The 13,920-nt window shown below is 37.7% G+C and overlaps 1 protein-coding gene and 1 non-coding gene across 4 annotated transcripts in view; both read left to right on the forward strand.

Annotated features, from left to right (window-relative positions):
• Positions 1-13,920, forward strand: part of LOC105042239 (uncharacterized) — a 60,331-nt gene that overhangs the window by 28,072 nt on the left and 18,339 nt on the right. For all 3 annotated transcript variants that reach the window (XM_073253729.1, XM_029263695.2, XM_010919364.2), the window contains exons 6-8: positions 623-718; positions 854-967; positions 4,893-4,961. In XM_073253729.1, coding sequence (XP_073109830.1) covers positions 623-718; positions 854-967; positions 4,893-4,961 — 279 coding nt within the window. The remainder of the gene's footprint in view (positions 1-622; positions 719-853; positions 968-4,892; positions 4,962-13,920) is intronic.
• Positions 12,643-12,748, forward strand: LOC140856817 (small nucleolar RNA R71). Its single transcript, XR_012140418.1, has one exon. It is a non-coding gene; the product is annotated as a small nucleolar RNA R71 (small nucleolar RNA).

The following is a 13,920-nucleotide window of genomic DNA, read 5'->3' on the forward strand; positions in this document are numbered from 1 at the left end:
GCTGTGAAGGCCTCTAAAGGAAAGGAGGGGCTCCGCTCGCCTCCCGATCTAAACAATGGTTGTTGCCGCTGTTTCTTTTTTATTTTTGCCCATTCTTGATGAAAGTTGGCAACCTTATCTCGATTGGAAGGAAGGCGGAGCCCCTCCTTCGATCTTTGGAGGCCTTTCTAGTGGCCTCGACGGGCCTCCATCAGCCTCCACCGGCCTCTCCCTCTCCTTTCCTCCCCCCTCTTTCTCTCACTCTTCCTTTCTTTCCTTCTCCCTCTCCCTCTCCTTCACCTATTTCTTATTTAGAATGCCAGAATTGTCCCAGTCTGCTGCCGGTACAGTCCGATATACTCCGAACAGGATTTTGCTCATTGATTTTTTTATCGCATGTGTCATTGAGATTTAGATTGCATGTAGAGAACACTGGAATAGAAGTTTAAGGGATAAGAAAGTAGCCAATGCTTTTATTCATGCAAACATTCAGCTGCACAAAAATTAAGACTATTCCTAATATAGATGCTACCTTTTCTCTGGTCATGCATTTACATACCTGAAATAAACTTTAGATTCTTATTTGTTTACTTGTGTATATTAAGACAATTAGATCCTACTTTTCCAATTTCATGGTTGACAGATTGGTGAGTTGAGAAAAGAGTTAGAATCTGTCCGGAAGCATCGGAAGCAATATCGTAATCGTCGCTTATCTGTGCCAGTTCCTGTTGTGTCTTTGGTAAGAACATATGGATGATTATTCAATTATAAAAACAGTCTATTTTGTAACTTATTTTCTTTGGTTTTAAAACTATAAAAACGTTTTATTTTATAACTTATTTTCTTTGGTTTAAATTGAATTATAAAATTTCAGGTTGGATACACAAATGCTGGAAAGAGTACACTTTTGAATCGGTTGACTGGAGCTGAAGTTCTTGCAGAGGATCAGTTATTTGCGACATTAGATCCGACTACGAGAAGGGTCCAGGTAGAGATTGAACAAATTTTAGCAGACAACTTATCCGAACATCTAGTTGAAAAAAATACTACTAGGAGTAGCTTTAAGCAATAAGCATATTGTGTATCTCATGGTAAGTCGGCACCAATCATTTATTTCCAGAAACTTATAGCACATGCAGTGCATTGTCATTGATTGCCTTTTCTAAGCTCTTTGAGGTTAAGTTTTCATCTTTATGCCTGAATTTTTTCAGAGAACTTTCAAGCACACAACTAATTAGCAAAAAAAAACTGCTGTCAAAACTCCATTTATATAAGATTATTTTCTTGAGGGAATTAGGAAAGGCTATTGTCATAACTCAACAAGGATATTTGTCTTGGATGTGGGCTGTTTTTCTCTTGAGTCTTTGTTTGCTTACCAAGAAGGTAAGGTAAAGGAGAAGAGTTTAGATAAAAAGTTGAGAAGAGTGGGAGAAAATTATCGGGGGAGTGATTGAGTTATTGCATTGGTTCCTTTAGGGAATATTGGGTATTCATACTTACCATTTGCTCAATAGCAGCCTAGTATAAAAGTTTAGCTATATGCACTTAGCTTTATGAAGACTTTTTGTCATGCCCCTAACTTAGGGCGTAACAGATACTGGATGCTTGCAAGGTGAACCATACAAGCATGCAAGGCTATAGATCAAATCATGATAATTCCAAAGTAATAATAAATTTATTTTCAATTCTCGAGAATTAATTTAATAAAGATCCAATCAAATCATTCTCATAATAAATATCCCAAAGTAACAAGAGTCATAAAAATCCAACAATTATTATCATTCAAACCAATTAAAAATCTAAAATAACTAAACTAAATTAAACAAAACTAAGGAGACCAAATAACATGAATATCTCTAAGAGATCTAGTGCACTCCCCCATGTCTCAAGCACTTCATGATTCGGAATTTAGAAAATAGAGGGAAAGAATAATGAGCTATGCCAGTCCAGTAAGCAACATAACACATGAAAGTGGGGTCTAAGCATGCTAAACAAATAAATAATCAAACAACATAATACTGACTGAGAAGAAATTAAATCTCGAATAATACACATATTTCTTTTCAAAACTTATTTTTCATAAATTGATACTAGATCCAACTTTAGGCTATGGCCGCATAATCTAGTGGCATGGATCAGATAGCAGATACAGGGTGCACAAAGTGTCAGATAACGTATACCTCTATTCTAATTATTAGTGGCTCGATGTCAAAATTATTTTCTCAAATTACAAATCGATAAATCCAATCCATAATCCCTATTGGCGGGGCCAGATTATACCCATGCTAAGAATATATATATATGTGTGTGCGCGCGCGCGTGCGCAACAAATTTAATAAATTATCCAGTCAAAATTTTCATTTCTCAAAGTAAATCATATGTTTAAAATAACTTTTTACAAGCATATCAAAATGCATACTATGTAAAACAACCAGAGCAGTATTAGTAACATGCTTGATCCATTTTAACAAATAGAAAATAGAGATCATAAATCAAATTTAATAAACTAATTGTAATTTTCCAAAGGCTAGAAACGCTTTGAAGCACTTCACCTATTCGATATTGTTAAAATACAATTAGTTTTATTATTATTTTAGAAGCCAAGCAAACTTAAAAAATCGAGGTACTACCAGGGATACAGCTTCATATCCAACAAGGATGAAGAAGGATAGGGCTGGTTGGGTGGTAAGGCTCAACAATTTGGTCCGTCCCCTGTTGACCATGAGCACCAGGCCATTAGGCAGCAGTCCTTCCCCTAGTTTGTCAAAGAAAAGAAGAAGAAGAAAAGAAAATGAAAAAAAGAAGAAGAAAAGAAAAAGAAAAGAAGGAAAAGGGAAAAAAGGAAAAGAGAAGATCACTTTCCCATATTTTGATTTGAATTTTTGGCCTTCTTTCTTTTCTAGCACATGGTATAGGTGTTGTGCCCAATGTTTTAACTTTTAAATTTCATGGGGTAGGGACATCCAGGTTTCTTCATGGAGCAGGACTCCCATGTCCCGCCCCATCTCAGCAGCTATATCAGTCGAGCATCTAAGTAGCTAACCTCTGTCTCTCTTCCTGTCTTTTCTTTCTGTTTTTACTCTCTTTCTTTGTTTCTTCCTTTTTTTTTTCTTCCTACTTTGCTTCGTTTCTTTTTTTTGGTTTTTAACGGGCGAAGTCGGCAACGTTCACCCCTATTTCAAACTGGAGGAGGGTGGAGGCCCTCCTTCAGCCTTGGCCACCCTCAGCTCCCTTGGTGCTGCTAGCTCATTGTCCGAGGGCCTCCGGTGATTCGTTGAGATCTCCCCCTCTCTCTTCTTCCCTCCCTCCGCCCTTACTGAGCTCGGATGGCCTCTGGCGGCCATCGAAGGTCCTCTCTTTCTCTCCATTCCTGCTCTCCCCCCTCTCTTCCTCTTTTTCTTCTCCCTCCCTCCAAGATGGCCGCTGTGCCTTTTTTCATGCCGTAACTAGACTGGTATCTCGCCGATATGGTTTGGCATGGCCTGAACCATCCATTTTGTGACGGTTCAGCGATCAGCGGTTGTGATAATGCATCACATTGTTTGAGAGTCATATAATGAATGAAATGCTTAATTATTAGTCCTCTTTAAGCAGTGGTTACATAGTTCTTCCTTGTCCCACCTTGGAACCTATTTAGAGCAGTTACTTGATATTTGGTATCTCTTGCTTGTATCTTTTGTTAAATCAGATTTATTCATTATTCCCAGTTTTAGTTTTGCTGTCTCTGGAGCTGTTTGCCTGATCATCATTTGAATCTGGTGACCTGAACATTCTCTGTCAAAAGTTAAGTGATTATTAGATGAGATCATAATGTTTAAGAGCTTCAAATTGTGAAAGTAAACACTATGACATAAATCAGTAAAAAAACAAAAGTTAGAACTATGGTATTTCGAGTCATCACTACTTCAATGGTTGTGCATTTGGCAACAAATCACCATCCATTACTTTGTTTTTAGCACACCAAGCCTCTCAAAATTGTTATTTATCAGTTTTTTCCAGTATCGGGAGCAGAAGGTTGTTTTTGAGAGCAAGTATCGTGTTTATGGAACCTGAAAGATCTGATGCATTTTCTTGTATTTTACACAACCCAAGGAAACTTTATTTTATCTTGAACATGGAAACTCAATCCAAAACATTCTTCTATAGTTTCATGAACAATATGACCCAGGAAATGGAGATCTAATCGACATTGTCTTCAAGAAAATGTAAGTTTTTGATAATACTTCATGGTGGTTATAATTGGTGAACATGTTTCAAGATTTCAAGATCTTCTCTGTCATAAAACCTATTCTGGTATTTTTCACAGTCAAGATGTGTCAATATATACTCCATAGACAGATATATCAATGAAATTCTTTTTGCACACTCTTTTATCTGCATTTTGGTGGTATTTTTCAAGGTCGAGATATGTCAATAATTTATACTCCATCGACAGAAATAAATCAACGAAATTCATTTTTCACACTGGTCTTTAATCTAAATAATATTGTAAATTTGTAACCATTCCACAAACTTGCCTGGAAATTGAAGACTATTTCTTCCTATTCTTGTTTGGTGTAGATATGTGTTGTGAATGATTGTACTGATGGTATTGACTATAACCGACACATGGTAAGAACCACTGCAAATGTGTCTAGAGGGCTGCCCAGCATTGTCCAACATGGTTATTTAATATAAATGTCGCATTAATGTATTTATTCTCATGCATCATAAAGAAGTGTGTTTATACAAGCCACTTAATTCCAATTTAGTGTCTCTTGTATGTTTTATTATAACCTATAAGTTAATTGATCTTTTCCCCTAAAGCCCACACTCATATGGTGATATTTTCTGTACAATTGAGATATCTTAATCTGATAGTTTATTTTGTTTAAGGAAATGTATGTTCTGACATTTTTATATGTAATTACCAGATGAAAAATGGGAATGAATTCCTTCTGACTGATACTGTAGGATTTATTCAAAAGCTACCCACTATGCTGGTACGTACTTGCTAATTATGTAATTATTCTTTTACATGAAAATTTGTTTCTTTTTGTCCACAGTTTGGGAAACATGGCTATAGTACATAGGTGCATGCTAGAAACTATAAGCAGAAAATAAGGGATGTTTCATGAATTATAATTGGAATTTTCTTTTAATATAAGGGTAAAAGAAGGATGGATGGTTTGTGGACTCTCAAAAATTGACCCATTTAGAATTATAAGCTAATGTTCTTTAATGGTTGGAAGAAATGGTAATTTGCACTTATTTTTTCCGAATCTGCCAGAAGCAAAATACACATTATATTGTCAAGCTAACAAGAGCAAACAAAAATTTTCTATTTGATCTAGCAACTATATTCATGGAACTGAATTCTGCCAATGCTTCAAATATTGATTATCGAACCCATATCGACTGGGGTGTGTACGGTAAGCATTGAGCATGACCGCAAAGCATGAGCTGGTAGTTCAATCAATAAGTATGAGCTGAAAAATATGAAGTGACACTTCTGGATATGTCAGGAAGCACAAAGAGTCATGATGCGTAGTCATTGATAGCACCAAAAATAACTCTACTCACTACGTAGGTAGGATGAGTCGAGATCGTATCCTCAGGGACCTTGGGCTAAGTTGAGGTTGTAAAATAAAAGAAAGAAGCGTTGTTTTTTATTTAGAAAATAAATTATCTTAAAATTGATGTAATAAGAAAATAAAGAGCTCGGGAGTTTTGAATTAATTTTGCACTAGTAGAGTTATATCTCTTTTTTTTAATTAAATAGATGTGATTAATCTTAGGAAAAATACCTGTCTTTCCTCGGCACGCTCCGTACCCGTAGATCACGGCGCGTCTCCAGAAAGTACCAGGTAAACAACTCTTCTTTCCTCGGCACACCCCGTATCCGTAGATCACGGTGCGTCTCCGGAAAGTAAAAGTTGTTCCTAATATTAATTTAACAAGAAAGCATAAATAAAAGCATATGAAAGGGAGCAAATAAAGAACTCATGACAATTTAAATAAAAAGCATAATCTTTATTGCATATAAAGAAATACAGGAAAGTTTAGAACAATAAACCATCTCTGTGTCGTTACAAGATTTCTTCTCCACTTCCGAGACTGCTAGCCTAGCTGCTCATGAAGTAGTCCCTTTCTATTCCTCTATGCAAGGTTCTAGAAAAATTTTTGGGCTCTCCCTCCAATGGGAGTACAAAAGCCTTTTTATAGGTGTTAGGAGGGAGGAGTTTTACATGGTTTTCCGATGTGGGACTAAAGAAAATACTAATGACTAAAAAATGGATGGATGAGATGAAAAGATCATAAACAGATAAAGAAAATACAAAATTTTCCACTTGAGGCCTTTTCAAATAAAAATTTTTTTCCTTTAATTTGCTCGCCGCTGTGTCTGCCATGCCAAATTCTCCCCGCGTACCCGCCGTCCCGCATGCCCCGCTGTGCGCGCGCCTGCTCGCATCCGTCCGCCCGCGTCCACGCTCACCCGTGCGCTCACGAGCTCACGCCGCATCCACCCCGCGTCCACTCGCGCGCCCAGGAGAATTCAACGTGAAACAACTTTTTCATATTCCAAAAAGAAACTTTTGTTTCTTCACAATGACATCTATATCCTTTTGGATTCCTTGCATAGTATCTTTATTTTCTATAATACCGTATGCGTCTTTCTTTTATTTTAATTTTGTTTTAAGTCCAATTTTCTTCAAACTTGAATCTTTTTGATCTATGAATCGGACTCTTTGTATCGGCGATTACCTTTCCTGTAAAACATAAAAAGAAACATCAAATTCTTAATAAATAAAATAAATTAAATATAATTTTCTGCTTTAGATGACTTAAATTAAGTGTTTATCACACCCTCCAACTTGAATTTTGCTCGTCCTCGAGTAAAATAGATATATCAGCATTGTGTACCGACTTGGTCTTGAATCAAAAATTAGGTTAGGCATCCCAAAAGGTAGATGATACTTGGTCAGACCATTAAAGAGATATTTCATTGGATTATCAATTTGACCCAATTAGTGGCTGAGTATTAACTAAAGAAATTTCAGAGCTTTTCTTTCACCAACTCCCCACTTTACTCTTTAAATCCTCTAACTTAATGGGAAAGAGGTTTATTATCTTCTTGCAATTTAGTCCCCTTAATATATATATATATATATATATATTTTTTTTATATAACATTGTCTACCTTTTTACGCGAACCACAACGCTTACTTAGGCGAAAGGGCTCGGTTACTCAGTAGGAAATCAATGTTGTTTTTTTTTTTAATTTATTTTTTTTTAATTTATTTTTTTTTTAAGTAAATTTTAAGGAGAATTTTTGCATACCTTGATCTTTCCACCCAATTTCTCATGAAGCAGATTCTTTATTGAGATCAGTAAGAAGAGGGTTGTAGAATCACTCCTAAAATTTGGTCTAGTCTAAACCCTACCATTCATTGGATTTTCTTAATAATTTATTCCTCAGTATCTCTAAAATTATCTTGACCATTAATCATTCATTGTTTAGGATGTCTAATTGACTCTTAATCAAAATAAAATTTGGATACACAAAATTAATTATTTCTGACCATACTCGAGGATTTGATTAATTTCCTCCCCCCCCAACTTAATCTACATTGTCCTCAATGGAGTAGGAAAGCAAAGAAAATAAAAGGAGAGAGTGCACCTGGGATAATTTTGCTTCGGAAGTTGAAGATAGCTTCATTGATTAATAGGCTCTTGTTCTAAATTCCTGCAGCTGCGGTAAAGTAAAAAATATGAAATCATTGGGTTGCCTCCCAACAAGCGCTAAGTTTTACGTCTTCAGCCAGACTGAATTGAGTATTATGGCGGTTTTGGATCCACTAAATCAACAGATTCAATTAATTCTCCATCACTAATTCCATCTATATAAGGTTTCAATCGCTGACCGTTCACTTTAAAAGTGTTTCCCTGTTTAGGATTTTTGAGTTCTATAGCTCCATGAGGAAATACCTGAGTTACAATGAAAGATCCGTCCCAACGTGAGTGAAGTTTTTCAGGAAACAGATGCAACCTAGAATTGAAGAGCCAAACTTTTTGATTGGGCTCGAACGTTTTTCGTGCAATAAATTTATCATGGTATGCTTTAGCTCGAGCCTTATAAATTTTGATACTCTCATACGCTTCATTACGTAGCTCTTCAAGTTCATTTAATTGGAGTCTCCTATTGGAACCTGCATTTTTCATATCAAAGTTAAATTATCGTATGGCCCAAAATGCACGATGTTCCAATTCCACCGGCAAATGACAAGCTTTTCCGAATACAAGTCGATAAGGAGACATTCCTATGGGTGTTTTAAAAGCAGTACGGTAAGCCTATAATGCATCGTCTAAGCGAAGAGACCAATCCTTTCTATCGGGCCTAACCGTCTTTTTTAGGATATGTTTAATCTCCCTATTTGACACCTCTACCTGACCATTAGTTTGGGGGTGATATGGTGTGGCCACTTTATGTGAAATATTATATTTTTTCATAAGTGCTTCAAAATATTTATTCGTAAAATGAGTCCCCCCATCACTAATGATCATCCTTGGGAAGCCAAATCGACTAATGATGTTTCGTTGGATAAAACTAATTACAATTTTATTATCATTAGTCCGTGTAGCTATTGCCTCCACCCATTTTGATACGTAATCAACTGCCATCAGAATATATTCAAATCCAAATGAGGCTGGAAAAGGTCCCATGAAATCAATCCCCCAAACATCGAAGATTTCTACTATTAAAATGGGGTCAGCGGCATCATATCCTTCTTGGATAAATTTTCTGTTTGCTGACATTGCAGACAACTTCGGCCAAATTCATGGCATCCTTGAAAAGCGTTGGCCAATAAAACCCACTCTGCAGTACTTTTGCTGCAGTTTTTCTTCCACTAAAATGTCCCCCACATGCCAAAGAATGGCAAAAAGTGAGAATGCTTTGGAATTCACTCTCGGGGACACAACGGCGAATAACTTGGTCAGGACAGTATTTGAATAGTTCAGGTTCTTCCCAGAAATAATGTTTAATTTGCGAGAAAAATCGATCCTTTTCTTGTTTTGTCCAGTGAGAAGGTACTTGTCCTGTTGACAAGTAATTGACAATATGGGCAAACCATGGAGGACGGCTAGAGGAGATTGCGAAAAGTTGTTCGTCAGGAAATTTTTCTTTGACCTCATCTATGCCTATCGTGTGTTCAACTAAGATCCTGGAGATGTGATCAGCTACCACATTCTCAGAACCCTTCTTATCTCGGATTTTCAGATCAAATTCTTGTAAAAGAAGGATCCATCTGATCAAACGCGGTTTAGTATCTTTCTTTGAGAGGAGATGTTTCAGAGCCGCATGATCAGAGTAAACTAGAACCTTAGACCCTAACAGATATGAGCGAAATTTTTCAAGGGCGAACACTACTGCTAGTAGCTCTTTTTCTGTTGTGGTGTAGTTTAATTGGGCATCGGAAAGAGTCTTGCTAGCATAATAGATCACATGTGGCTCCTTATTGATTTTTTGACCTAAGACGGCACCTATTGCAAAGTCAGAGGCATCACACATAATCTCAAATGGAATGGACTAGTCAGGGGGTTTTATTATGGATGTTGTTGTCAGGGCTGTTCGTAATGTATTGAACGCTTTCAAACAGTCTTCATCAAAGACAAATGGTGTATCCTTGGCCAACAGATTGCACAAGGATCTTGAAATCTTGCTAAAATCTTTGATGAAGCGTCTATAAAATTCGGCATGACCTAAGAAGGATCGTATTTGTCGGACCGAAGTAGGGGGTGGTAGTTTTGAAATGACCTCAACTTTGGCTTTATCTATCTCGATCCCTTTTTCAGAAATAATATGTCCTAATACAATTCCTTTCCGCACCATGAAATGGCTCTTTTTCCAACTTAGGACAAGATTTGTCTCCATACACCGTTTAAGAACTTTGGAAAGATTATGGAGACAATTCTCAAAGGTGGTTCCAAATACAGAAAAATCACCCATAAAAACTTCAAGACATTTGTCTACCATATCCGAAAAAATGGCCAGTATGCACCGTTGAAATGTAGCGGGTGCATTGCAAAGCCCGAATGGCATACGCCGAAAAGCGAAGGTGCCATAGGGGCAGGTGAAGGTAGTCTTTTCTTGATCATCCGGAAATACAGGTACTTGATTGTACCCTGAATAACCATCAAGAAAACAGTAGAAACTTTGTCCTGCTAACCGTTCTAGGATTTGGTCGATGAAGGGCAATGAAAAATGGTCCTTCCTAGTAACGGCATTCAGTTTTCTATAATCTATGCATACTCGCCATCCAGATGATATGCGAGTTGGAAGTAGTTCACCTTCTTCGTTCTCAACCACAGTAATACCAGATTTCTTAGATACTACTTGAGTGGGACTGACCCATTTCCTATCGGATATGGGGTAGATGATTCCAGCATCTAACCACTTTACCACCTCTTTCTTTACTACTTCACGCATGTTTGGGTTCAATCTCCTCTGCATATCTCGATGGGGTTTGGCATGTTCCTCAAAATGAATATGGTGCATGCAAATGGAGGGGTCAATTCCTTTTAAATCGGCAATGGACCAACCGATAGCCTCTTTGTGTTCCTTCAGAATACCAACCAATTGTGCTTCCTGATTAGGGGTCAAGTCTGATGCAATGATTGCCGGGAGAGTGTCATTGAGTCCTAGAAATACATACTTGAGTGTAGCAGGAAGGGGTTTCAATTCTAACATAGGTGGTGATTCTAAAGATGGGACTATTGGTGTACTGGCTAATGTGGGCAATGGCTTATACTTGATTGTCCATGGAGGAGTGGTTTTATCGTGTGGTGTATCCAACAAGATGTTAACTTCTTTCATATATTTCTCAAAGTCACACACTCCAAAGTGAGCCAAGCAAGTATCTAAGGGTTCTGGTGCTAGAATTATGGGTGTTACATCTTCTATAATATCTTCTAGTGTATCTACTTCGAAGCAACTATCCATTGATGGTCCTTGAGAAGCACCAAACACATTCAGTCTTAGTTTCTTATTCCCAAACGATACGTCCATGACTCCTGTCCTATAATTAATGCATGCATTTGCCGTAGCTAGGAAGGGTCGTCCTAAGATAATGGGAATTTGTCTGGGGTTGCCACTTAATTCCATATCGAGAACCAGAAAATCAACTGGAAAGTAAAACTCATCTACCTTGACCAAGACATCCTCAAGCATTCCACGTGGTTCCTTAATTGATCTGTCGGCTAACTGCAGTGTGACTGATGTGGGTTTCAGTTCTCCGAATCCAAAAAGTTCATACACCGAACTAGGTAAAAGATTCACACTTGCCCCTAAATCCAGAAGAGCTTTTTCAATGTGATAATCTCTTATAACACAGGAAATGATGGGGGCTCCTGGGTTCTTAAGCTTTGGAGGAGTGGCATACTGGAAGACAGAACTAGCCTGTTCAGTGAGACGTACTTTCTTTGGGATTTGTGATCTAGATTTACGTTTTTGGATGTATAAATCCTTCAAAAATTTGGCATGAGCAGGGACCTGTTTGATTGCGTCTAGAAGAGGAAGATTAATTTGGACTTGCTTAAACAATTCCAACATCTCATCGAGTTTTCCTCCCTTCTTATCTGCAGGAATAGGGGCTTTCAGGGCATCCGAAAATGGGGCTTTAGGCAAATAAGATGATTCCGGTGCAGTTGGTTCCTTCTCTATTTTCAGGTCCTCCTTGTTCTTGGGTGTTTTGGATTCGGTTAGAGGTTTAGGGTCGGTCACTAGTATGTTCAATGACCTTCCCACTTCTCAGAGTCATGATTGATTTGGCATGTTCAGAAAAAGCTTCTGGGATATTAGAACTCTCAATCACAAATTGCCCTCTTGGGTTGCTCTTGGGTTGGCTAGGTAATTTTCCTCTTTCCCTCCTACTGAATGCAGTCGCTAGTTGACCTATTTGGGTCTCTAGCTTAGCAATGGATTGTGTGTGGGAGTTAAGGGTCTGAGTGTTGACTTCTAATCGTTCTAGTGCTTTCAGAACTTTTTTCTCAAAAGCTGAGCTGTGACCAGTAGAGACGGTTGAGGAACATTTTGAAATTGATGGTATGGTCCATGCCTATATGTTGGGTCCTGATATTGAGGTCGAGGTGTGGCAGGACCAACCACTGGTTGTGGTCTCCAGGAAAAATTTGGATGGTTTCTCCAGCCGGGGTTATAAGTGTTCGAATATGGATCGTTTCCTGGTCTGCGAGCTTGTTGGACTTGAACTTACTGAACCTGCTCGTGCACAAACTCAGAAAATTGATGTGCGGCTGAGTATTCACTAACAAAATGGTTCGGACTTGTACACAATGCACAAACTTCTTGGATTGGGTTAGGTGGAATCGGAGATTGTCCAGTATTTAGAAGACGATCTAATTTTTGGGACAGTTCATCTACCTTATGATGGATATCTATGGCATTTCCTACTTCATATATTCCACCTCTCTTTGGGTTTAACATGGGTTTATCTCTAATAGAGGCAGACATATGATGTAATGAATTTTCACTTAAAATTTCAAACAGTTGCCATGCCTCATCCTCACTTTTCAGCATGAATGTCCCACCGCATGATGCATCGACCATTTGTCGATGTCTTTCCGATAGCCCATCATAAAAATATTGGATTAACTGCCACTTGGGTACAGCATGGTGGGGACATTTTCTAATAAGGTCCTTTAATCTCTCCCATGTTTTATGAAACATTTCTCCATCTAATTGGGAAAAACTAGTTATGGCTTTCCTTATTTGATTAGTTTTTCCTATGGGAAAATATTTCTTGAGAAACTCTCCTTGCAACTGGTCCCAGGTTGATATAGTCATGGAATCCAAAGTATGTAGCCAATATTTGGCTTTATCCTTAAGTGAAAAAGGGAATAATTTTAACCTAAGAGCATCATCGGAGAAGTTGTGAATTTTGACAGTTGAGCATATCTCAAGAAATTCTTCAAGATGTTTATAAGGGTCCTCATTACTAAGTCCATAAAATGAAGGTAACATTTGGATTATACTGGACTTAATTTCATATTGAGTAGCCTCCACAGGGGGCACTTGAATACAAGGAGAGTAGGTATATGTGGAAGGAGTAAAGTACTCCTTCAATTGCTTGGGTGGATCATTCTCCTGATTTCGGTCCATATTTTTACGTCTGTTGGCTCTAAAGGTTCTTTCTATTTCTGGATCAAAAGGTTGGATTTCTGGTCATAACGATCTACGGCCAAGCATACACCTTACAATTATACTGTAGAGCAAACACAGAAAATTTTTTTTTTTATAATATATATTTTTATAATAAAGTGAGAAAAGAATGAAGAAAATCTAAAGAGAAGAACCTAAGAATCTTAAATTTATGAAAAGGGAGAAATTAGTTAATGTTTAGATGTTAATTGCAATCAACTTAAACAATCATAGACTCTCTATCCTAAGGTTAACTTAGATCTAGACAGCTCCTAACTTCCAAGACCGCCTTTGAGCACTCCAAGCTCAAGATTGACTAACTGACTCGGCCAGGTAAGCGTAAGATGTGGGAGGTTCCCTGCTCGTTGCTTTCCTTAGACACCAACTGAGTTGGCCAGGTCAGTCAACGGAACCAATTGAAAATCACTTTCTTTAACCACTTGCCTTAGACACCGAGCAATTAACCAATCTACACTCGGTTCAACTCTAGAGCTTTCTTATCCTATTGAGCTCGAAATTTCTAGGGCTGATGTCTAGTTGATTTTAGATTAAGGTCTAGGTTATGCAAATGTAAGAGAGTGATTTTTGGGCCAAGGAAGGGTGATCAAATCTCCACCTTATCTGGTTAATGGGTTATTGCCCTTAAGATTAATTATGGAGATGCAATGCAAAGAAACAAGGTGTCCAATCAAGTTAGAAATTTTTATATTTGAAGTTACGCTATTTTAGTTAAGTGTTATGAAATG

This window comes from Elaeis guineensis, chromosome 3 (assembly GCF_000442705.2).
Source record: "Elaeis guineensis isolate ETL-2024a chromosome 3, EG11, whole genome shotgun sequence".
Lineage (NCBI taxonomy): Eukaryota > Viridiplantae > Streptophyta > Magnoliopsida > Arecales > Arecaceae > Elaeis > Elaeis guineensis.